This window comes from Panthera pardus, unplaced genomic scaffold, assembly GCF_024362965.1.
Source record: "Panthera pardus isolate Hobbes unplaced genomic scaffold, ASM2436296v1 HiC_scaffold_24, whole genome shotgun sequence".
Lineage (NCBI taxonomy): Eukaryota > Metazoa > Chordata > Mammalia > Carnivora > Felidae > Panthera > Panthera pardus.
The window spans coordinates 139,578,182-139,602,078 of record NW_026526810.1 but is presented as its reverse complement, the minus strand read 5'-3'; the positions used below and the strand labels follow the sequence as shown (position 1 = coordinate 139,602,078).

The 23,897-nt window shown below is 41.5% G+C and overlaps 1 protein-coding gene and 1 pseudogene across 1 annotated transcript; both read left to right on the top strand.

Annotated features, from left to right (window-relative positions):
- The first annotated feature begins 3,021 nt into the window (after nucleotides 1–3,021).
- On the top strand, nucleotides 3,022–5,964 carry LOC128772868 (immunoglobulin heavy variable 3-74-like; annotated as a pseudogene).
- A 92-nt stretch (nucleotides 5,965–6,056) lies between these two features.
- Nucleotides 6,057–8,420, top strand: LOC128773091 (disintegrin and metalloproteinase domain-containing protein 21-like). The gene is given in 2 exon segments (XM_053889937.1): nucleotides 6,057–7,910; nucleotides 7,912–8,420. Coding segments are annotated over 2 exon segments (2,226 nt in total). The 3' UTR covers nucleotides 8,284–8,420.
- Nucleotides 8,421–23,897: the final 15,477 nt, after the last annotated feature.

The window sequence follows — 23,897 nt, the reverse complement described above, 5'->3', positions numbered from 1 at the left end:
TTTATTATTATAATTGTGATTTTTGCTATTGATGTTAAGGAGTCCCTCCTGTATTTTGGATATTAACTCCTTTTCGATATTTTTAATGTAATGTCTCCCATTTCATAGACTGCCTTCTCACCCTGCTACTGTTTGATTTTCCCCCTTTCTAGTTTGATGCAGTCCCCCTTGTCTGCCATGGTTCTCTGTGATTTTGCTTTTGTATCAAATAAATCATTGTCAAGAGAATGTCATGATGGTTATCCTGTGTGTTTTCTTCGAAGGCATTTTGGGTCAGCTGTTCTGCTTAATCTTTAATCCATTTTGAGATTTTTTTGTGTTGACGTATATGTATGATGCAAGAGTACGGCCAAATGTCATTATTTTGCACGTGTATATCAACACCATATTTTAATGTTTCTTTTATTTTTGAGGGAGAGAGACAGATCATGATCAGGGGAGGCACAGGGATAGAGGCAGACACAGAATCAGGCTCTGAGCTGTCAGCACAGAGCCTGATGTGGGGCTCAAACCCACAAATCATGACAACAATACGTGACTGGAAGTTGGATGCTTAGCTGACTGAGCCACCCAGGCGCCCCTAGTCAACACCGTGTTTAAGAGACACAATCCTTTCCCCACTGTGCATTGTTGGAAATCTCATGGAGGATTTGCTGACTGCATCTGCACAATTCTACATCTTGGCTCCGTAATGAGCTCCACTGGTCTATATGCCTCATTTCATGCCAGCAGTACACTGTTGGAGCTAATGTATCTCTGCAATATATTTAGAAGGAAGAAGTGTTCTCCTTCTTCCAGGTTCTCTCCTCTTCATGATTTTTTTTTACTTCCATGTGTTTTGTGGTTACATATGAATTAGTATATTTTTCACATTCCTTTAAAAAAAAGGCATTGGTATTTTCATGGAGATAAAAAGATAAATATAAAATTAACATAAAAAGATACAGCAGAGAAAAAAAGACTATCACAAATACAGAAAACAAATCAACTTCATTAAAATTTGAATTTGGAAAGATAAGTGAAATTTAAAAAACATAGGTAGCCTAGGGAAATAGGTAAGATTCAAACAAATGCGATCGGAACTGGAAAAGGAGACATAACTGAACTAAACACATGAAAAGGATCATAAAGGAAAAACTTAGATATTTATAGGTCAACAATTAGATCACCAAGAACAAATTACACATTTTCTAGCATTATATGATCCACCAATACTCTTTCATGCAAAATACAGAGGAACAAAACAAAAATTAGTAAGAAGATATCCTTAATATAAACCTTCACCCTCCAAAAAAAAACCAAGGCTTTATTAAAATTCCACCATATTTCAAGAATAATTAATGCCAATAATTCTCAAACTATTACAAATTGCTGATGAAAAAGACCACTCCCAGATGCACTTTATGAGGACACCTTTACGCTCACAACAAAGCCAGAGAAACACACCACAAGAAGGGAAACTACAGGCCAGTGTCTCAGATACACATACATGCAAAATTCCTTGATTAAGTCCGAGCCTACTGAATTCAACAGCACACTGAAAGGATCACACATGATAATCCAGTGTGATGCATCCCTGAGATGCAAGTTTCCTTCAACATACACAAATGCAAAAATGTGATGTCCTCCATTAACAGAGGGAATGATTAAACCAAAGCCATCCTTAATTTATTCATAACATCACTAGAGAAAGTTTTTTCATGAACAAAAAACACATGTTCATCATTTAAAAATAACTCAATTAAAAAGGAGAAGGAAATTACCTCCACATGATCATGGCCACTATGAAAGCCCACACCTGACAGCATATTGAACATAAAATACTAAAACCATTTCTGCCATATCAGGAGCCAGGAAATGATGCTCATCCCCAACATAAGTATTCCACATGATAACGTGAAGAATAACTATGCTGCCTCAAACCATATCATCGTGTCACAGTCCTTATTTGGATGAAAGTCACGGGAGAAACAGCCAGTCCAAGGACTCTCAGACCCTCCTTTGTCCCTTGACAGCAGGATATAAATCTCCCTTGGGAAACTCCCCTTCCCTGTACCAGAAGGGGAGAACCATCCTTAGCACCAGAATAAGGAACTCAGGGACAAGAAAGTTGTGCAAAGAAACCTAGTTATTTGTTGACTAATTAAATACCCCAAAACCACACCTTTGCCTTGACTCTTGCCAAATCCAATATTTCGTTGTCTGAAAGTCACAAGTGCCACCTGCTTTGTTCATTGTCTGGGTGTCATATTATTAGCAAGCCCAGGCACTTGCACAATTAAATTTATTCTTCCCTTTAGATCAGTCTTATGTCAATTGAATCCTTACACCAGGTGAAAACCCAGAAGAAATAAGGGAAAGGCATTCTTCTCCTACAACTGGAAGAAGTACCCACAAACTTTGGCAATAAGAAGAAATAAAAGACATTTAAATCAGTAAGGAGGAAGGAAAATTATTTGTTTGCAGATGACATGATCTTAAACATAACAAAACCCTAGAGATACCAGAAAAAATATTAGAACCAGTTTTTTAAAATGAGGAAAAGTGCAGGATGCACAATGAGCACAATGAACAAAGAAAATAAATAAAAATAAACCACCTATGATTCTACACCCCAGCATGGAAATATATGCAAAACAAGTAACAAAATTATACAACAGAAAATGGCACAGAATAAAGTACTTGGGATTAAACTTCATAAATTATGTAAAATAATTGTAGAGCGAAAATGACCTTTGTTGATGAAAGACATGTAAAAATGCACGAGTTCCGCAAACATACCTGTGCTCACTGATTAGAATTATTTTGTCACAGCACCATCCACACAAACTAATTTAGAAGTGCATCCCTAAACCTGCCATTCACTTTGAAAGAATCAAATCTAAGTCTGCAGTGTGATATATATGTAAAAGGACATGCAAATAGGGCCCTCTCTGTGCTGATAAAACCAGCCCATCCCGACCGTGCAGCTGGGGGAGGAGCCCCAGCTCCAGGGGTCCCAGGTGTTCCCATTCTGTGATCAGGACAGAACACAGACACCTCACCATGGAGTATGTGCTTGGCTTGGTTTTCCTTGTTGCTTTTTTAAAAGGTAATTCACGGTGAATGGGAGACACTGAGTATGTGAGTGGACATGACTGAGAAAGAGTGGATGTGTGACAGTTTGCTGACCAAGGTGTCTTGTGTCTGCAGGTGTCCAGTGTGACGTGCAGCTGGTGGAGTCTGGGGGAGACCTGGCGCAGCCGGGGGGGGGTCCCTGAGACTCGCCTGTGTGGCCTCTGGATTCACCTTCAGTAGCTACTACATGAGCTGGGTCCGCCAGGCTCCAGGGAAGGGGCTGCAGTGGGTCACATATATTAGATATGACGGAAGGAGCACAAGCTATGCAGACTCGGTGAAGGGCCGATTCACCATCTCCAGAGACAACGCCAAGAACACGCTGTATCTGCAGATGAACCTGAGGGCCGAAGACATGGCCACATATTACTGTGCAAGAGACTGGGTGAGGGGACCTCGCTGGGAGCCCACACACAAACCTCCCTGCAGGAGGGGATCAGCACCACCAGGGGGCGCACACTATGCACAATTCTGCTTTGTGTTGCCAGGAGCAGGTGAAGATGGAGGTTACAGGCAGGTTTCCTGTCAAGGTCTGGGGTTTCCTCTCAACACAGCAGTTCCTGGACACAGGATTCTGTGCTTACCTATTAACTTTCTGAATTAGCAACTGTGTTGTCATAGGAAAACTGCACTAACATGCACAAAGACACAGTTGTTTGCATTGCTTACTCCTGTCCCTCAACATGAGTGAATTACAGATTTCCTGAGGCACAACAGCTGAACCATTACAGGAGTCCCAAATGCACTCCCTGTGCAGCCAGGACCACAGGATCCCACAGCTCCCCATTAACTTCACCCAGCCCTTGTCCCAATCAAACAACGTGAGACTTCCCTCCTGGCACTTGCTACTCAGGACGTTAAATGAGCTACAGCTTTATTCAATTCCTCTAAACAAGAGATAAATCATCTCCATGTATTAGTCTGGATTCTCCTGAGGAACAGAACCCAAAGCACATTGGTTTCCATGACTAAAGAGGTTGGGAAGTCCCATGATCTACTGTCACAAGCTGGAGACCCAGGAAAACCAGTGGTGTAATAGGTCTGATTCTGAACTAGGGTCTAGCCTCAGAACGTAGGGATCTGATGATATAACACTCATAACAAGGGCCAGAGGGGACCACTGTTCCAGTTCACACAAGCACATCGGAAGTAAAAATGAGGGAATTCTTCCTCCCTCTGCCCCAGATTCTATTCACAACCTTAATGGAATGGGTGATGGCCAGACAGAAACCATGGAAGGAAATGCCAGTCTCTTCTGGAAACACATCACAGACATCCACAGAAACAGTGGTGAATCTGGGCACCCATGACTCAGTCCAGATAACCCATAAAGTTAATCATGACAAGTCAACTTCCTGTAAACGTGGAGCTCAAAGACTGAAGACTTGAATTTAAATTAAAAATAAAACAAGAAAATTAAATACATACATATATGAACTATTGGCACTACCTCAAAATAGCACGCTTCTGCACAGTGAGGGAAAAAATCAACAAAAGTAAAAGGCAAACTATGGAATGGAAGAAGATATTTGTAAATGACATATCCTCAGGGTTAGTGTTCAAACTATGTAAATGTTTTTAAATTATTTCCACATTATCAGTAGAGAGTGTGTCCATGCAGTTCAGCATACTGTCATGTGAGAAGCAAAATTCGTGTCTTCCACTTGTGTTTTGTGTTAGGATCTCACTGAACATGAGACCAACACTCTTCACAAAATTTGAACCGTACAGTACAGTACTGTTAATTACAGGGGTAATGTTGTGGAGACCCCTCTAGAACCTAATCATCTGGCATAACAGAAAATCATAGCCCCTGAGATCTACTCCTCATTGCCCCACCCTGCCAGCCCCAGACAACTGCCATTCCACTCTCCATTTTATTGTTATCAAATCCCAAATTCAGCTGAGTATTTCTGGAAAGGTCAATGTTCAAAGTTTTAGTTTTGATGGGAAAAGAAGTTGAGCTTTATTTAGGAGGCCAGCCACCCAGAGAAAAGGCAGACTCTTCTCCAAAAGCCAACTCTGAGGGTTTCTGCCCAACCCAAGGGATCTTAAAGGGCTAGACAGTACTTAAACAAGGGAGTTCCATGGTGGATACCATTTTCGATCATGTGCAGCCTCCATGGTGCAAGCTGCCAAAGTAACCTCAACTCCCCTGCATCTAGCTCCACCTGAGGAGAGAAACTCACAGGCATGGGAGAGGACTGCCAGAGGCCAGGAAAGAACCACAATAAGGGATTAGAGGGGAAATCCCCTGGGGCTCACACATGTTCAGCAGTACTTTCTGTTCTCACCAGATGGCATAAGAAAATACTAAAATACAACTTTGTACTTCACCAATAATGACACAGAATACTGGGAAATGTTTCCTCAGTAAACACAGAGGAAGCTTCAAACCAAAAACCAAAAGGATCAAATGGCTTGCAAACTAATAGCCAACCAGAATAAGACATGTAACATTACAAAGCGATGTTTTTCAATACGTACAAAGGTAAAATTGACAGTCTACCTCCATATCCCATGGAAGTAGGAAGCATTGGTCTCCATAATGAGGAAAAGCAGTCATCCAGAGAAAGTGACCCAGCAGTACCACAGGACATGGAATTGGTAGAGAAGTTCAGTGTGTTATAATTGCATATCCCGTATCCAAGTAGAAGGAGAAAAGATGGAATGTCTTGAATAGAGCCGTGTTTCTGGGTCCAAGTCCCTACCCATGTCCATGTGAGCACTGTTGACCATGGCCCACCTGACTCTCCCACATCCACCCCAGGTGAACTGATGAGCAGGGTCACCCAATGCCACACCCTGTGACTGTTACCTAACCCCACAGGTGGCCCCGAGGTGTAGGGTGCTGGCCACCTGTTACAGCCCTCTGTTCTGTCTGATGGTCTAGACCTGGTTTTGCTGAGGATCCTCCATTTATTCATTCTCACTGGCAGATGTCCCTGAGCAGGGGCATGAGGCTGGCAGAGGACCAGGTCACCCTGAGGGCACCCCTCTTGCTGTTTGCGCTCTGGGCATTGCTGGCTCCTGTCCAAGGTTCTCAAGGTCGTCCCTCATGGCGCTACATCTCTTCTGAGGTGGTAATTCCCAAGAAGGAGTTGCACCACGGCAAGGGTGTTCAGATGCCTGGCTGGCTGTCCTATAGCCTGCATTTTGGGGGCAAGAGCCATGTTATCCACATGAGGCACAAGAAACTCTTTTGGTCCAGACAGTTGCTGATGATGACTCAGGATGATCAGGGAGCCTTGCAGATGGACTACCCCTTCATCCCTCCAGACTGTTACTACCTCGGCTACCTGGAGGAGATTCCTCTTTCCATGGTCACCATGGACACGTGCTATGGGGGCCTTGAAGGTATCATGAAGTTGGATGACCTTGCCTATGAAATCAGACCCCTCAGCCATTCCCAACGGTTTGAACACGTTGTTTCTCAGATAGTGGCAGACACCAATGCAACGGGACCTACTTATAACCTGGGATATAAGGAGCTTAGGAACCCCCTGTTCTCTCAAGCAAATATCAGTGCAGCCCCCAGGATCTCTAGTAAGTTGTATTCATCCCATCATGGGATTTTGAAAGGACTTGTTCTCGGTTCCAAAACAATGTATAGTGTGTTCAACAACGTGTCAAAATGTGCCCGATTCCTCATAAGGCTTGTTAGTTTGACTGACTCAATGCTTCAAGGGATTGATGTAAGGCACTATATTTCCTCCATGGTCATTTATAATCTGGAAGATCCAGTTGTCTTGAACAATTTTCGGGTGCCAGGGAGTCCGATTCATATCTACTTTCAGAGACACTTGTTTGTTGCTTTTAAACCACATACAGCTTTACTTATGAACAAAGATGCACCACATGAACTTCAGTTTCAGCCAGCCCCATACGCGGTATGCGGATCAAAATCCATCATCTCGCTTGCTTCTCTAGGCAGACATGTTTTATTGTTGTCTGCGTTAGTAGCCCAAAAAATTGCATTATCTATTGGTATTTTTTATGACAATCAGTTTTGTGCATGCCAGAGGAGGTCTACCTGCATTATGAATCAATACCCTATTATGACAGATTCTTTCAGTAACTGTTCCTTCATTCATATGCAGCCTGTAGTGGTGAATAATTTTTGTGAGTGCATATTTGACTCAGGACTTTCCTATTTCAATAAAAGCCTGACTCACGATCATTGTGGAAACTATGTAGTGGAGCCAGGTGAGCAGTGTGACTGTGGCTCCTTCAAGCAGTGCTACAACAATCCCTGCTGTACGACTGATTGCATTCTAACCCCTGGCAGCAAATGTAATACAGGCAGATGCTGTACAAACTGCACCTATTCCGATGCTGGGACACTCTGCAGGCCAATCCAAAATATATGTGATCTTCCAGAATACTGCCGTGGGGTGTCCGTGGAGTGCCCTGATGACTTCTATATGCAAGATGGAACCCCGTGCACTGAAGAGGGCTACTGCTATCATGGAAACTGCACTGACCGCACTATGCACTGCCAAGAAATCTTTGGCAGAAATGCTGTGAAGGGTGAAAATGTCTGCTATACCATAAATCAAAAAGGCAGCCGATATGGACACTGCAGAAGAGACCCAGGGGTATTCAAATCTAAACCCTGTGCCCCCACAGACATGCAGTGTGGAAGGCTGCAGTGTAGTAACGTCACGCATCTCCCTCAGCTGCAAGAGCATGTTGGATTTCATCAGTCTGAGATCTCAGGGTTCTGGTGTTTTGGGCTGGATTCGCATCGTAGCACAGGATCAACGGATATTGGTCATGTGAGAACTGGTACCCCCCTGTGCTCCTGGAAAGTTCTGTCAGGATACCTACTGCAATGGCAGTGTGGCTCAGCTGAACTATGACTGTATCCCGGAGAAATGCAGTCACAGAGGGATATGCAACAATAACAGGAACTGCCATTGCCACGTAGGCTGGGATCCTCCACGGTGCACTGAACGAGGCACTGGTGGGAGCACAGACAGTGGACCCCCTCCAAGAAGAATGCGGTCAGTCAGGCAAAGTCGTGAATCCGTGGTATATCTCAGAGTGATCTTTGCTAGAATCTATGTCTTAATTGCTGCATTCCTCTTTGGTGTTGCCGGAAACGTCAGAACTATCAACAGAGAGAAAGTTACGGAAGAGACTGTTGATCAAGACAATGCATAATTCAGCCTCCAGACCCCTAAACAACTATAGACAATCCACGTGGCTCATCTGTGAAAATACAGTAATGAGGCGGCACAGCTAACATCCACGTTTCCGGGGGTCTGCGGGAGACACAGGGGTCCACAGGCACATCATGGCCCTGACACCAGGTCTCTGATGCGTCACTGAGCAGAACTCTGAAATAAAACTTGAAAACTGCATGCTTGTGGCCTCTATGTATTTGTGTAAGCCTGTAAGAGCCCAAACGGTGCCTAAGACTCTGTGCAGAAGACCTGAGTCAGCAGCTGTGTCTTGGGCTGAGGTTTCTGGTTCCAGAAATAAAAGAAGTTGCCACAAGCTCCTTTAGGGGCAATTTCATGAATTTTCCCCAAAACTGTGCTCTTGCACTCTGAGCTTTGTCTCATTCTTCAGGTAACCTCTCATTTCCTGGTCCCAATATGGGTTCAGGGTGATGGAGGGCTCCCACCCACCCATACTGCCTGTCCCACACTGGGGTGTCTGTGGGCTGTCAGGGAAAGGGACATGGATTCAATCCCAGCCAGTGCAAGCTGTGCCTCCCTGGAGAGCAAATTTCCGAATGTGGGAGACTGAGACTATGAGGCTGAAAGTAGCCCCCAGTGAAATCAATCAGAAAGGTAGGCACAAGTGCCTATGGATGTCTCTGGCATTCCGAGGGAGCCCGATGAATATGAACCCCTTTTCTCCTTCTTTTCTCTATTTTTCAGTGAGTTCATCCTTAGATGAGGGTCTGCCTAGGAATTCCACTTTGGTTCTCCCAAGAACCTCCTAGAAGTCCTGCAGAGTTGAGCCTGTGGTAAGTTAGGGACCCTTTTTCTAAATATTTTTTGCTATTTTTACAGTTGTCTAGAATGTATTTTAAATCATAATAGTGATATTAAAGTCTGTTTATTTTATTCTGAATTGAAAATATACAACTTTTTAATAGTAATTGATTAGGAAATTTTTAGAACTAAACAGTAACTGTTTCAGAAATTACTTTGGAATAAGAATGTATCCCGTAATTCACCAATAGATGTAAAACACATGAAGCACATAACAGGATTTTCACTTCAGTTCATACCTAGAATCCTTGTTGGTGCAGATAGTCTTGTAAGTTGTACCAATGTGTCCCCATGCATGCACTTTGTCTCAAAGACACATGGTTGCACAAAGTATTAGACTGCCATGTGTACACATGTTCTCCACGTTCCAGGGCAACCAGGTAATCATACTTTCCCAGCACCTCCTGAAATTCCTGTGCAGCCACACTGCATGTTCCCAGCAAGAATGCATCCAGGAATGTTTGGGAAGGAGGGCCAAACAGGTGCCCTGGCCACCTGCTCAGTAAACTACAGAAGGATGCTAAGTGAACTGTGGAGTAACATCAGCCCTTCTGTATGTTTGGACACACGTGTTACAGATGCATTCCTATTCAGTTAACACCATACATGTGCTGGAAATGTGAGTTTACCTTCAGGATAAAGTAAGAATGGGTCCTGTGGAGGATCTAGCACCCACAGGCCACACCCACTATTGATGGGAGTCTACACACCAGCACACAGCGATGTGGGCTTCAAGTATAGTGCTGGGTCTGAGCTGACAAGCAGAATGTGGCTGAACCTAGAGCCTAGAAAGGTGAAGTGGAGGAAGAAATTCTCCACCAAATGTTCTTGTGGACCAAGAACTAAGGTCAAAGGACCTGGATTAACAGGGGAAAGAAACAAAAGTTCATTGTGTGTGCACAGAGGTCCCCCTAGATACACATTAACTAGATCAGAGAAGTGAGGGTCCCCTAAACTTACAATAATGAGCTAGGCAAAGTGAGTGCCCCCTAGAGTAATATTAACTAGATAAGTGAACTGTAGTGTGCCCCCTAGATTTACTAACTAGATAAAGTGAGTGCCCCCTCAGATATACACAAATCAGATAAGCTCAGCAGGTGCCCATTAGATTTATATTGACTAAATAAGTAAAGTGTAGCTTGCCCCCAAGATTTGCATTTACTAGATAAGCAAAGTGAGTGCCCCCTAAACATACATTAACCGGATAATTAAAGTGAGTTCCCCCTATGTTGACATTAACTAGATAAGCAAATTGAATGCGCCCTAGATATACATTAATTAGATAAGCAAAGTGTGCTTACCTAATGTGTCCCGTAGATTTTCATTAACAAGATAAGGAAATGAGTGCCCCCTAGATTTACATTAATTAGATAAGTGAAATGAGTGCCCCATAAATTCACATTAACTAGGTGAGTTAAATGAGTGCCCACTACATAAAAATTTACTGGATAAGTGAATGATCCCTAGATTTACATTAACTGCATAAGGGAACTGAGTGCCCCCTAGATTTACATTAACTAGATAATCACAGTGAGTTCCCCTACATTTATTTCAACTAAATCAGTGCAGTGCCCCCTAGATTTATATTAACTAGTTGCACTAGATCAATATTAACTAAATAAGTGAACTTTAGTGTTCCCACTAGACTTACGTTAACTACATAAGGGAACTGAGTGTCCCCTAGATTTACATTAAATCGATAAGCAAAGCGAGTGCCCCCTAGGTATATATGAACTAGATAAGGGTGATGAGTGCTCCCTAGATATTCGTTAACGAGATAAGAGAAGTTAGTAACTCCTAGATACACATTAACCACACAAGCAAAGCATTGCCTGCTGTTTTCAGCAAAGCCAGAAAGCAGTGTTCTGCTTTGCAATGTGTTCCCTGTAATGTCCTACACCAGGACATACCTATTTGATTTCCCACATGTCTGACTTACTTCACTTATCCTGATGCCCTCAGGATCCACCCATGTTGTAGCAAAGGGCAAATTTTCATTCTTTCTTATGGACGAATCATAGAATTCCACTGTACATACAGGCCACACTTCTTTTTACCCATTCTTCTGTCTGCGGACACATAGGGTGTTTTGGTTCTTGTAAATAATGCTACAATGCACAAGGATGGGGGGAATGAAGATATCATTTAAAGTTAGAGTTTTCACTGTCTTTGGAAAGTTGGACTTCCACAAAGACTCCAGTCCATGTGTGATCATCTAAGACTGTTTCCCAGAACCTCGGAGACCACAGACAACAAAGGTGGAGCAGGTTCAGGGGTCACTGTAGACTCCAAAGCCACACTCAGGTATGTTCACCTATGCATGTGTAGGGAAGACTCTTCAGGGGTCCATTGGCATATGGAGCTGGATCCCACAGGGCCCAAAAATGCACATTTGTTTGTGGATGGATGCCAAGTTTTGGAGGGGTGTGAGAGACAACACAGGGACATCTTAGGCTGCTATGAGGCTGACATTACCCCTCTACTACCCTTCCAATTCTTTTGTGAGATTCAAAAGACAAAAGCATCAAGTGTGACTATAAATCAATGCTCATGGGTACACAATACATACAGATGTGGCCTGTGACATCAGTAGAGTGGGGAGTGGTGTGGAGCCGATAAAGTGTACTTGTCCATGGGATTGAATTTAAGTAGTTATCAGTTGACAATAGACTGGTACGGCTTTAGAGTGTTTTGTGTAAGGGCATGGTAAACCCAAAGGATCTATCTAAAGAATGTGCACAAAAGGAACAAAGAAGCAAATGAAAATGTGTCACTGCAAAATATCAACTAAGCACAAAGGAAGCCATTCATATGGGAAATGGAGTCCAAACCTGTGAGATGTAGAAAGAAAACACAGATCTTATGTTATGTTCCAATCACAATAAGGAAAAGTGTTCACCGCTCTTGTTTTGTTTTGTTTTGTTTTGTTTTGTTTTACATCCCAAATTGCTCATGATCTATCCCCTGGCCATAATGCCTTTAATTTTCTTCAAAAATGCTACGATCTCTACTTAGCACCGGGGTCCTAACACCTGTTGTTATGGCTGTTGTTTCTATGAGTGTAAAGAATCACATGAAATTATTCCCACCAACACAGACACATGCACAATTGTATGAAATCTTCTCTGTGCATAAAACATCTTTAGGGTTAATATCACATATTGTATGATTTGCAGTCATGTCCATGCATCGTTAAATTATTACTAGCCAAATGTGTATAGGAATGTCTTCTAGGAATACCTTTTTTTTTTTTTGGCCCAGATTTATTGAGATACAATCGACATATAACATTATGTAAGTTTAAGGTGTACAATGTGATGCCTTGATACATGTATATAATGCGAAATGTTTACCAAGTAGAAGTTAGTCAATACATTCTTCAGCTAATTATGGTAAGAACATAAAGCAACTTTCAATATACAATATGTATATTAATTATTGTCATCTTACTATACATTAGACCCATGGAAGCTTTTTGTCTATCTTCTAACTGGAAGTTTGGACACACTGAGCAATGCCCCCCCATTTTCCCTGCCCCTAAGTCCCTGGAACCCACCATTGCACACTCTGTTTCTGTGAATTTGATGTTTCTAGACTCCACATGTAAGTGTGATTTTACAGAATGTGTCTTTCTCTGTCTGACTAATTTAACTTAGCATAATGTCTTCAAGCTTCATCCATGTAGTCACAAATGGCACGATTAACGTTTATATGGATGAAATCTATCATCTATCAATCAATCTATCTATCTATCTATCTATCTCTGTATCCATCCATCTATCTATCTAATCTCACATCTTCTTTATCTATTAATCCCTTGATGAGCAGTTAGGTCTCTTCAGTGTCTCAGCTATGGAGAATAAGACTGCAATGAACATGGGGTGCACATATCTCTGATGTAGTGACTTCATCCCCTGTATATATCATTCAGAAGTGGGATCGCTGGGCACAACCATACTTTTGTTTCTAATTTTTTGAGAATTCTCCATACTGCTTTCAGTAGTAACCTCACCAGTTTACATTCCTAGGGACAGTGTACCAGGTTTGCTTATTTCCACATGCTCACAAGCATTTGTTATCTCTTGTCTGATGGTAACAGCCATAATAACAGGTGTGAAGTGTCATGGGATTGTGGCTTTGATTTGCATGTCTCTGGTGATGAGTGATGTTGAGCACCTTTTAATGCACTTGCTGGACGTTGGTACATGGACTTTGGAAACATGCCCTTTCAAGTCCTCTACTCCCCCATTTTTTTAAAATTGGGTTGCTTGTTATAATATTCAGCAAAATAAGCTTTTTTTTAATTTTGGATATGAACCTCATATCACACGTTTTACAATTTTTTTCCATCCCTGTAAAATGTCTTTTCCTTTGGCGAATGCGTCTTTTCCTAAGCAGAAGATTTTTAGTTTGATGTGTTCTCACTCACTGATTTTTGTCTTCGTTGACTGTGCATTTGGAGTCATATCCAAAACATCATTTCCAAGACCAAGGTCAAGGAGATTTTTGCCCATGTAGTTTTTAGGTGTGTTATGGTATCCCTATCTGGTTTTTGTGTAAAAGGAAGGCGGGCATTTTAAAACTAGTGGTGACATTCACTCTTCCTCTCAAGTTTGGCACCAGCAGACAGCCCCTTTGTGTCTCCAGCTGAGGAGGGAACCCCACATGCATAGGAGGAAACTGCCAGAAGCCGGGAAAGAATCACAATAAAGGATTCAAGGGAAAAAATCCTGGAGCTGACACATGGTCACCAGTACTTTCTGTTCTCACCAGCTGGCATAAGAAAATACTAAAATACTACCTTGTACTTCACCAATCATGACACAGAATACTGGGAAATGTTTCCTCAGTAAACTCAGAGGAAGCTTCAAAGTAACAACCAAAAGGATCAAATGGCTTGCAAACTAATAGCCAACCAGAATAAGACAAGTAAAATTACAAAGCAATGTTTTTCAACACGTACAAAGGTAAAATTGACATCTACCTCCACATCCCAAGGAAGTAGGAAGAAGTGGTCTCCATAATGAGGAAAAGTAGTCATCCATAGAAAGTGAACCAGCACTACCACAGAACATGGAAGTGGTAGAGAAGTTCAGGGTGTTAAAATCGTATATTCTGTATTCAAGTAGCTAAAGGAAAGATGGAATGTGTTGAATAGAGCCATGTCTCTGGGTCCAAGTCCCTACTATGTCCATGTGAGCATGCTTGGACAGGGCCTGCCTGCCTCTGCCACATGTGCCCCAGCTAAACTGATGTGCAGGGTCACCCAATGCCACACCCTGTAACTGTTACCTAACCCCACAGGTGGCCCCCAGGTGTAAGGTGCTGACTGCTCAGCACAGCCCTCTGTTCTGCCAGATGGTCTAGATCTGGCTTTGCTGACGATCCTCCATTTATCCATTCTCCCTGGCAGATGTCCCTGAGCAGAGGCATGAGGCTGGCAGAGGGCCAGGTCACCCTAAGTGTGTCCCTCTTGCTGTGTGCATTCTGGGCAGTGCTGGCTCCTGTCAAAGGTTCTCAAGATCATCCCTCATGGTGCTACATCTCCTCTGAGGTGGTATTTCCCAAGAAGGAGCTGAACCACACCAAGGGCATTCAGATGCCTCGCTGGCTGTCCGATAGCCTGCGTTTGGGGGGCAAGAGACAAAACTTCATTTTTACTTTCAATTTCTATTAAAAATATTCCTATTTGGGGAGAGAGGGGAAGATGGAGGCTTAGGAGAACACCTTATCATGCTGATCGCTTAGATTCCACCCACATCTGCCTAAATAACCCAGAAAACTTCCAGAAGACTAGTAGAACGGACTCTCCAGAGTCAAGCACACACAAGAAGCCTATGGAAGAGGGTAGGAAGGGCAGAGAGGCGGTGCATGCTATACGGACAGTTGGGAGGGAGCCAGAGTGGTGGAGGGGGAGACCGCCCGGGAAGGCACAGCCCCCAAAGTCTGGCTTGCAAAAGCGGAGGGGCTGGACTCTGTGAGTTCTGACAGCCAGCGGGGCTTAACATCTGGGTGCTAAAAGTCAACATCTCTGCTCTCAGAGAGAGGGGAGAGTAAGAGGACACCTGGAGGCAGAGTTGATGAGTCCCGGAAGACAGAGCTCAGCTCGGCAGAAACAAAGGCAGTGGCCAGCGCCATCTCCCTCTCCCATCCCCCAGCCGAAATCCCAAAGGGAACCAGTTCCTGTCACCAAACTTGCTTGCCTCAGGCAAACGCCCAACACTGTGCTTCTATGGATCCATCCCTCTGACGGGTCTGCCTCAATCCTGGTGCTTCAGGGCCCCTACCACAGGGGACCACTGACTGCAAAGTGAGCTAAGCCTACCCCTCCCACGACTGTGCACCTTGTGGATCCACTCTGGCTAATATGCCAGATCCTATCGAAGCAGCACCCCAAGCCTGGAAGTGTGCAAGCAGCACAGACAGGGGCCACACCACTCCACAGTGAATCTTGCCCCTGGGAGAGGGTAAGATAAGGTACACACCAGTGTGACTGTGGCCCCAGCGGTGGGCTGGCGGCAGACATTGGGTCTGACTACAGCCCCGCCCACCAACACAAGTGACACCAGACAGCACAGCGGAAGTGCCCTGCAGTTTGGAGCCACCACAGGGACTACCAAAAATGGTGAAACGGAAGAACTCGCCTCAAAAGAAACTCCAGGAAGTAGCGACACCTAACGAATTGATCAAAAACGATTTAAGCACTACAACACAACAAGAATTTAGAATAATAGTCATAAAAGTAATCACTGGGCTTGAAAAAAGCACAGAAGAAAGCAGAGAATCTATTACTACAGAGATCAAGGGACTAAGAAATAGTCATGAGGAGCTAAAAAATACTATAAATGAGGTGCAAAATAAAATGGAGGTGGCCATAGCATGGACTGAAGAGGCAGGGGAGAGAATAGGTGAATTAGAGGATAAAATTATGAAAAAAGAGGAAGCTGAGAAAAAGAGAGAGACAAAAATCCAGGAGTATGAGGGGAGAATTAGAGAACTAAGTGATGCAATCAAATGGAACAATATCTGTATCATAGGAATTCCAGAAGAGGAAGAGAGAGAGAAAGGGGCTGAAGGAGTACTTGAACAAATCATAGCTGAGAACTTCCTTGATCTGGGGAAGGAACAAGGCATTGAAATCCAAGAGGCACAGAGAACTCCCTTCAGATGTAACTTGAATCGATCTTCTGCACAATATATCATAATAAGACTGGCAAAATACAAGGATAAAGAGAAAATTCTGAAAGCAGCTAGAGCTAAACATACTCTAACTTAAAAAGTGAGATCCATAAGAGTAGTGACAGACCTATCTACTGAAACTTGGCAGGCCAGAGGGGAATGGCAGGAAATCTTCAATGTGATGAACAGAAAAATGCAGCCAAGAATCCTTTATCCAGCAAGTCCGTCATTCAGAATAGGAAAGATAAAAGTCTTCCCAAACAAACAAAAATGGAAGGAATTCATCACCACTAAACCAGCCCTACAAGAGATCCTAAGGGGGATTCTGTAAGTGAAATGTTGCAAGGACCACAAAGTACCAGAGATATCACTACAAGCATGAAACCTACAGATATCACAATGACTCTAAACCCATAACTTTCCATAATAAGACTGAATGTAAATGGACTAAATGCTCCAACCAAAAGACATAGGGTATCAGAATGGATAAAAAAACAAGACCCATCTATTTGCCGTCTACAAGAGACTCATTTTAGACCTGAGGACACCTTCAGATTGAAATTGAGGGGATGGATAGCTATCACGCTACTGGAAGTCAAAAGAAAGCTGGAGTAGCCATACGTATATCAGACAAACTAGACTTTCAATTAAAGGCTGTAACAAGAGATGAAGAAGTGCATTATATAATAATTACAGGGTCTATCCATCAGGAAGAGCTAACAATTATAAATGTCTATGCACCAAATATGCTGGCACCCAAATATATAAAATAATTACAAACATAAGCAACCTTATTGATAAGAATGTGATCACTGCAGGGGACTTTAACACCCCACATACAACAATGGATAGATCATCTAGACACAGGATCAATACAGAAACAAGGGCCCTGAATGATACATTGGATCAGATGGACTTAACATATATTTAGAACTCTGCATCCCAAAGCAACAGAATATACTTTCTTCTCGAGTGCACATGGAACCTTCTCCAAGATAGATCACATACTGGGTCAGAAAACAGCCCTTCATAAGTACAAAAGAACTCAGATCATACCATGCACAGTTTCAGACCAAAATGCTATGAAACTTGAAATCAACCACAGGAAAAAGTATGGAACACTTCCAAAAGCATGGAGGTTAAAGAACACCCCACTAAATAATGAATGGGTCACCCAGGCAATTAGAGAAGAAATTAAAAAATATATGGAAACAAATGAAAATGAAAATACAACACTCCAGGGGCGCCTAGGTGGCTCAGTCGGTTGAGATTCCAACTTCGGCTCAGGTGACAATTTCCCAGCTTGTGAGTCCGAGCCCCACGTCCGGGTCTGTGCTGACAGCTCAGAGTCTGAAGCCTGCCTTAGATTGTGTGCCTCCCTCTCTCTCTGCCCCTAACCCACTCGCATTCTGTCTCTGTCTCTCTCAAAAATAAATAAACATTAACAAAAAAGAAAATACAACAATCCAAATGCTTTGGGATGCAGCAAAGGCAGTCCTGAGAGGAAAATACATTGTAATCCAAGCCTATCTCAAGAAACAAGAAAAAAATCCCAAATACAAAATCTAACAGCACACCTAAAGGAAATAGAAGCAGAACAGCAAAGACACCCTAAACCCAGCAGAAGAAGAGAAATAATAAAGGTCAGAGCGGAAATAAACAATATAGACTCTAAAAAACCGAAGAGCACATCAATGAAACCAAGAGTTGTTTTTTTTTAAAAATAAACAAAATTGATAAACCTCTAGCCAGCCTTCTCAAAAAGAAAAGGGAGATGACACCAATAGATAAAATCATGAATGAAAATGGAATTATTACAACCAAACCCTTAGAAATACAAGCAATGATCAGGGAATACTATGAAAATTTATATGCCAACAAACTGGACAACTTGGAAGAAATGGACAAATTCCTAAGCACCCATGCACTTCCAATACTCAAACAGGAAGAAATAGAAAATTTGAACAGACCCATAACCCGTGAAGAAATTGAATCAGTCATTAAAAATCTCCCAACAAACAAGAGTCCAGGACCAGATGGCTTCCCTGGGGAATTCTACCAGACATTTAAAGCAGAGATAATACCTCTAGTTCTCAAGCTGTTCCAAAAAAATGGAAAAGGAAGGAAAACTTCCAGACTCATTCTATGAAGCCAGCATTACTTCGATTCCTAAACCAGACAGAGACCCAGCAACAAACACAACTACAGCCCAATATCCCTGATGAATATGGATGCAAATATTCTCAATAAGATACTAGCAAATCAAATTCAACAGCATATAAAAAGAATTATTCACCATGATCAACGGGATTTATTCCTGGGCTGCAGGCCTGGTTCAACATTCGCAAATCAATTAGTGTGATACATCACATTAATAAAAGAAAAGATAAGAACCATAAGATCTTGTCAATCGATGCAGAGAAAGCATTTGACAAATTCAGCATCCTTTCTCAGTAAAAACCATCAAGACACTCGGGATAGAAGGAACACACTTGAACATCATAAAAGCCATTTATGAAAAGCCCACAGCTAATATCATCCTCAATGGGGAAAAATTGAGATATTTCACTGCTGTTGTTTAACATAGTGTGGCAAGTGCTAGCATCAGAAATCAGACAACAAAAGGAAACCAAAGGTATCAAAACTGGCGAAGATGAAGTCAGGCTTTCACTTTTTGCAGATGACATGATACTACACATGGAAAACCCAATAGACTCCACCAAAAGTCTGCTAGAACTGATACATGAAATCAGAAAAGTCGCAAGATACAAACGCAATGTACAGAAATCAGTTGCAGTCTTATACACTAACAGTGAAGCAACAGAAATGCCAATAAAGAAACTGATCCCATTCACAATTGCACCAAGATTCATAAAATACCTAGGAATAAACCTAACCAAAGATGTAAAAGATCTGTATGCTGAAAACTATAGAAAGCTTATGAAGGAAACTGAAGAAGATGCAAAGAAATGGAGAAACATTCCATGCTCATGGATTGGAAGAATACATATTGTTAAAATGTCAAAACTACCCAAATCAATCTACACAATCAAAACTGCAATCCCAATCGAAATTGCACCAGCATTCTTCTCAAAGCTAGAGCAAGCAATCCGAAAACTTGTATGGAACCACAAAAGACCCAGAATAGCCAAATATTGAAGAAGAAGACCAAAGCGGGAGGCATCACAATCCCAGACTTTAGCCTCTACTACAAAGCTGTCATCATCAAGACAGCATGGTATTGGCACAAAAACAGACACATAGACCAATGGAATAGAATAGAGACTCCAGAATTGGACCCACAAATGTATGGCCAACTAATCTTTGACAAAGCAGGAAAGAATATCCAATGGAAAAAAGACAGTCTCTTTAACAAATGGTGCTGGGAGAACTGGACAGCAACATGCAGAAGAATGAATCTAGACCACTTTCTTACACCATTCACAAAAATAAACTCAAAACAGATAAAGGACCTGAATGTGAGACAGGAAACCATCAAAACCCTAGAGGAGAGAGCAGGAAAAAACCTCTCTGACCTCAGCCACAGCAAATTCTTACTTGACACATCTCCAGAGGCAAGGGAATTAAGAACAAAAATGAACTATTGGGACTTCATGAAGATAAAAAGCTGCACTGCAAAGGAAACAATCAGCCAAATTAAAAGACAGCCAACGGAATGGGAAAAGATATTTGCAAATGACATATCAGACAAAGGGCTAGTATCCAAAATCTATACAGAACTCATCAAATTCCACACCTCATAACAAATAATCCAGTGAAGAAAGGGGCAGAAGACATGAATAGACACTTCTCTAAAGAAGACATCCAGATGGCCAACAGGCACATGGTTAGAACTCAACGTCACGCCTCATCAGGGAAATACAAATGAAAACCACACTGAGATACCACCTCATGCCAGTCAGAGTGGCTAAAATGAACGAATCAGGAGACTATAGATGCTGGAGAGGATGTGGAGAAATGGGAGCCCTCTTGCACTGTTGGTGGGAATGCAAACTGGTGCAGCCATTCTGGAAAATAGTGTGGATGTTCCTAAAAAATTAAAAATAGGGGGGCGCCTGGGTAGCTTGGTTGGTTAAGCGTCCGACTTCGGCTCATGTCATGATCTCATGGTCCGTGGGTTCGAGCCCCATGTCGGTCTCTGTGCCGACAGCTCAAAGCCTGGAGCCTGTTTCAGATTCTGTGTCTCCCTCTCTCTCTGCCCCTCCCCCGTTCATACTCTGTCTCTCTCTGTCTCAAAAATAAATAAACGTTCATTTTTTTTTAATTAAAAAAAAAAATTAAAAATAGGTCTACCCTATGACCCAGCAATAGCACTGCTAGGAATTTACCCAAAGGATACAGGAGTGCTGATGCATAGGGGCACTTGTACCCCAATGTTTATAGCAGCACTTTGAACAATAGCGAATTATGGAAAGAGTCTAAATGTCCATCAACTAATGAATGGATAAAGAAATTGTGGTATCTATTCAAAATGGAATACTACCTGACATTGTGAAAGAATGAAATGTGGCCTTTTGTACCAACATGGATGGATCTGGAGAGTGTTGTGCTGAGTGAAATTAGTCATATGGAGAAAGACAGATACTGTATGTTTTCACTCTTATTTGGACCTTGAGAAACTTGACAGAAGACCATGGGGACGGGGAAGAAAAAAAAAGTTAGAGAGGGAGGGAGTCAAACCATAACAGACTCTTAAAAACTGAATAAACTGAGGGTTGATGGGGGGTGGGAGGGAGGTGAGGGTGGGTGATGGGTATTGAGGAGGACATCTGTTGGGATGAGCATTGGGTGTTGTATAGAAACCTATCTGACAACAAATTTCATATTTACAAAATAATCTTATTTAACTGTCATTACTATGTTTTTTTAGTTTTATGTAAATTTTTTCAAATTCTATTTTATTTCCATCATTTTACTTTAGTCTACTACAGTATATTCACATTTTCAAATTATCAAATGATTTCTTTTTTTCTTTTCTTTATCTTTATTGTCTTTTTCATTTCTTTACTTTTTTCTTAAATACAGAACAAAAAATTCATAATTTTTATTAAAAATATTTTTATTTAATTTTTTCTACTATATGCTTTACTTTTGTCTATATTATTTTCAAATTCTATTTTACTCCCATCTACCCATTTTACTCAACATCAGTGTATGCATTTTTTCAAATTCTCAAATGATTTACTTTGCACCCTTTTTTTCCCTAACCTCTCAAACCACTTTCAACACCTCAACAAAACACACCTAGGATCAAGCATTAACTATTAGATGTGTGTGTGTGTGTGTGTGTGTGTGTGTGTGTGTGTTTAATTTTTAATTTTAATATTTTTGAAATTTTATTTATTTTATTTCAATATTTCTACTTCATTAATTCCTTTTCTCTCTTCAAAAAGACAAAAAAAAGGAATTCACCCCTAAAGAAAGACCACGAAGAAACAACAGCCAGGGATTTAACCAACACAGGTACAAGCAAGATGTCTGAACCAGAATTTAGAATCACGATAATAAGAATACTAGCTGGAGTAAAAAATAGATTAGAATCCCTTTCTGAAGAGATAAGAGAAGTAAAAAAAAAAAAATAGCCAAAATGAAATTAAGAATGTTATACCTGAACTGCAATCACGGATGGATGCAGCTGTGGTAAGGATGGATGAGGCAGAACAGAGAATCAGCGATATAGAGGACAAATTTATAGAAAATAATGAAGCAGAAAAAAAGAGGGAGATTAAGGCAAAAGAGCATGATTTAAGAATTAGAGAAATCAGTGACTCATTCAAAAGGAACATCAGAATCATAGGGGTCCGAGAAGAGGAAGAAAGAGAAATAGGGGTAGAAGGGTTATGTGAGCTGATCATAGTGGAATACTTCCTAACCTGGGGAAAGACACAGACATCAAGATCCAGGAAGCACAGAGGACCCCCATTAGATTCAACACAAACTGCCCAGCAACAAGGCATACCATAGTCAAATTCACAAAATACTCAGGCAAGGAGAGAATCATGAAAGCAGCAAGGAAAAAAAGTCCCTAAAATACAAGGGAAGACAGATCAGGTTTGCAGCAGACCTATCCACAGAATTTTGGCAGGCCAGAAAGGAGTGGTGGAGTCTATTCAGTGAGCTGAATCAGAAATGTATGCAGACAAGAATTCTTTATCCAAGAAGGCTGTCATTCAAAATAGAAGGAGAGATAAAAGTTTCCCAGACAAACAAAAATTAAAAGAGTTTTTGACCACTAAACCAGCCCTGCAAAAAATTTTAAGGGGGACTCTCTGAGGGGACAAAAGATGAAAAAAAAATATGTGTGTGTGTGTGTGTGTGTGTGTGTGTGTGTGTGTGTGTGTTTCAAAACCAAGGAAGATTAGAAAGGACCAGAGAACACCATCAGAAATTCCAGCTCTACAAGCATCATCATGGCAATAAACTAATATCTTTCAGTACTCACTCTAAACCTCAGTGGACTCAATGTCCCAATCAAAAGACATAGGGTAACGGAATGGATAAGAAAACAAGATCCATCTACATGCTGTTCACAAGAGACCCACTTTAGACCTAAAGACACCTTCAGATTGAACATAAGGGGATGGAGAACCATCTATCATGCTAATGGTCAACAAAAGAAAGCCCAAGTAGCCATACTTATATCAGACAATCTACACTTAAAAATACTGTATCAAGAGATGCAGAAGGGCATTATATCATGATCAAGGGGTCTATAGATGAAGAAGACCCAATAGTTGTAAACATTTATGTGCCAAATGGGAGAGCACACAAATATATAAATCAATTAATCACAAACATAAAGAAACTCACCGATAGTAATACCATAATATTAGGAGACTTCAACACCCCACTCACAGCAATGGACAGATCATCTCAACAAAAAATTGACAAGGAAAGAATGGCTTTGAATGACACACTGGACCAGATGGACTTAACAGATATATTCAGAATATTTCATCCTAAAGCATCAGAATATGCATTCTTCTCCAGCGCACATGGAAAGTTCTCCAGAATAGACCATATACCGGGACACAAATCAGCCCTAAGTAAGTACAAAAAGATTGAGATCATACTGTGCATAGTTTCAGACCACAATGCTGTGAAACTCCAAAACAACCACAAGAAAAAATTTCGAAAGGTAAAAAATACTTGGAGACTAAAGAACATCCTACTAAAGAATGAATGAGCTAACACAATTCATCAGGAAGTTAAAAAGTATATGGAGGAAGTTAAAAAGGAAGGAAGTTAAAAAGTATATGGAAGTCCATTAAAATGATAACACCACAACCGAAAACCTCTGGGTCGCAGCAAAGGTGGTCATAAGATGAAAGTATATAGCATTCCAGGCCTTCCTAAAGAAGGAAGAAAAGATCTCAGATACACAACCTAACCTTACACCTTAAGGAGCTGGAAGAAGAACAGCAAATAGAACCCAAAACCAGCAGAAGACAGGAAATAATAAAGATTACAAAAGAAATTAATGCTATTGAAACCAAAAAAAAAAAACAAAAAACAAAAAAAAAAAAAAACAGTAGACCAAATCAATGGAACCAGAAGCAGGTTCTTTGAAAA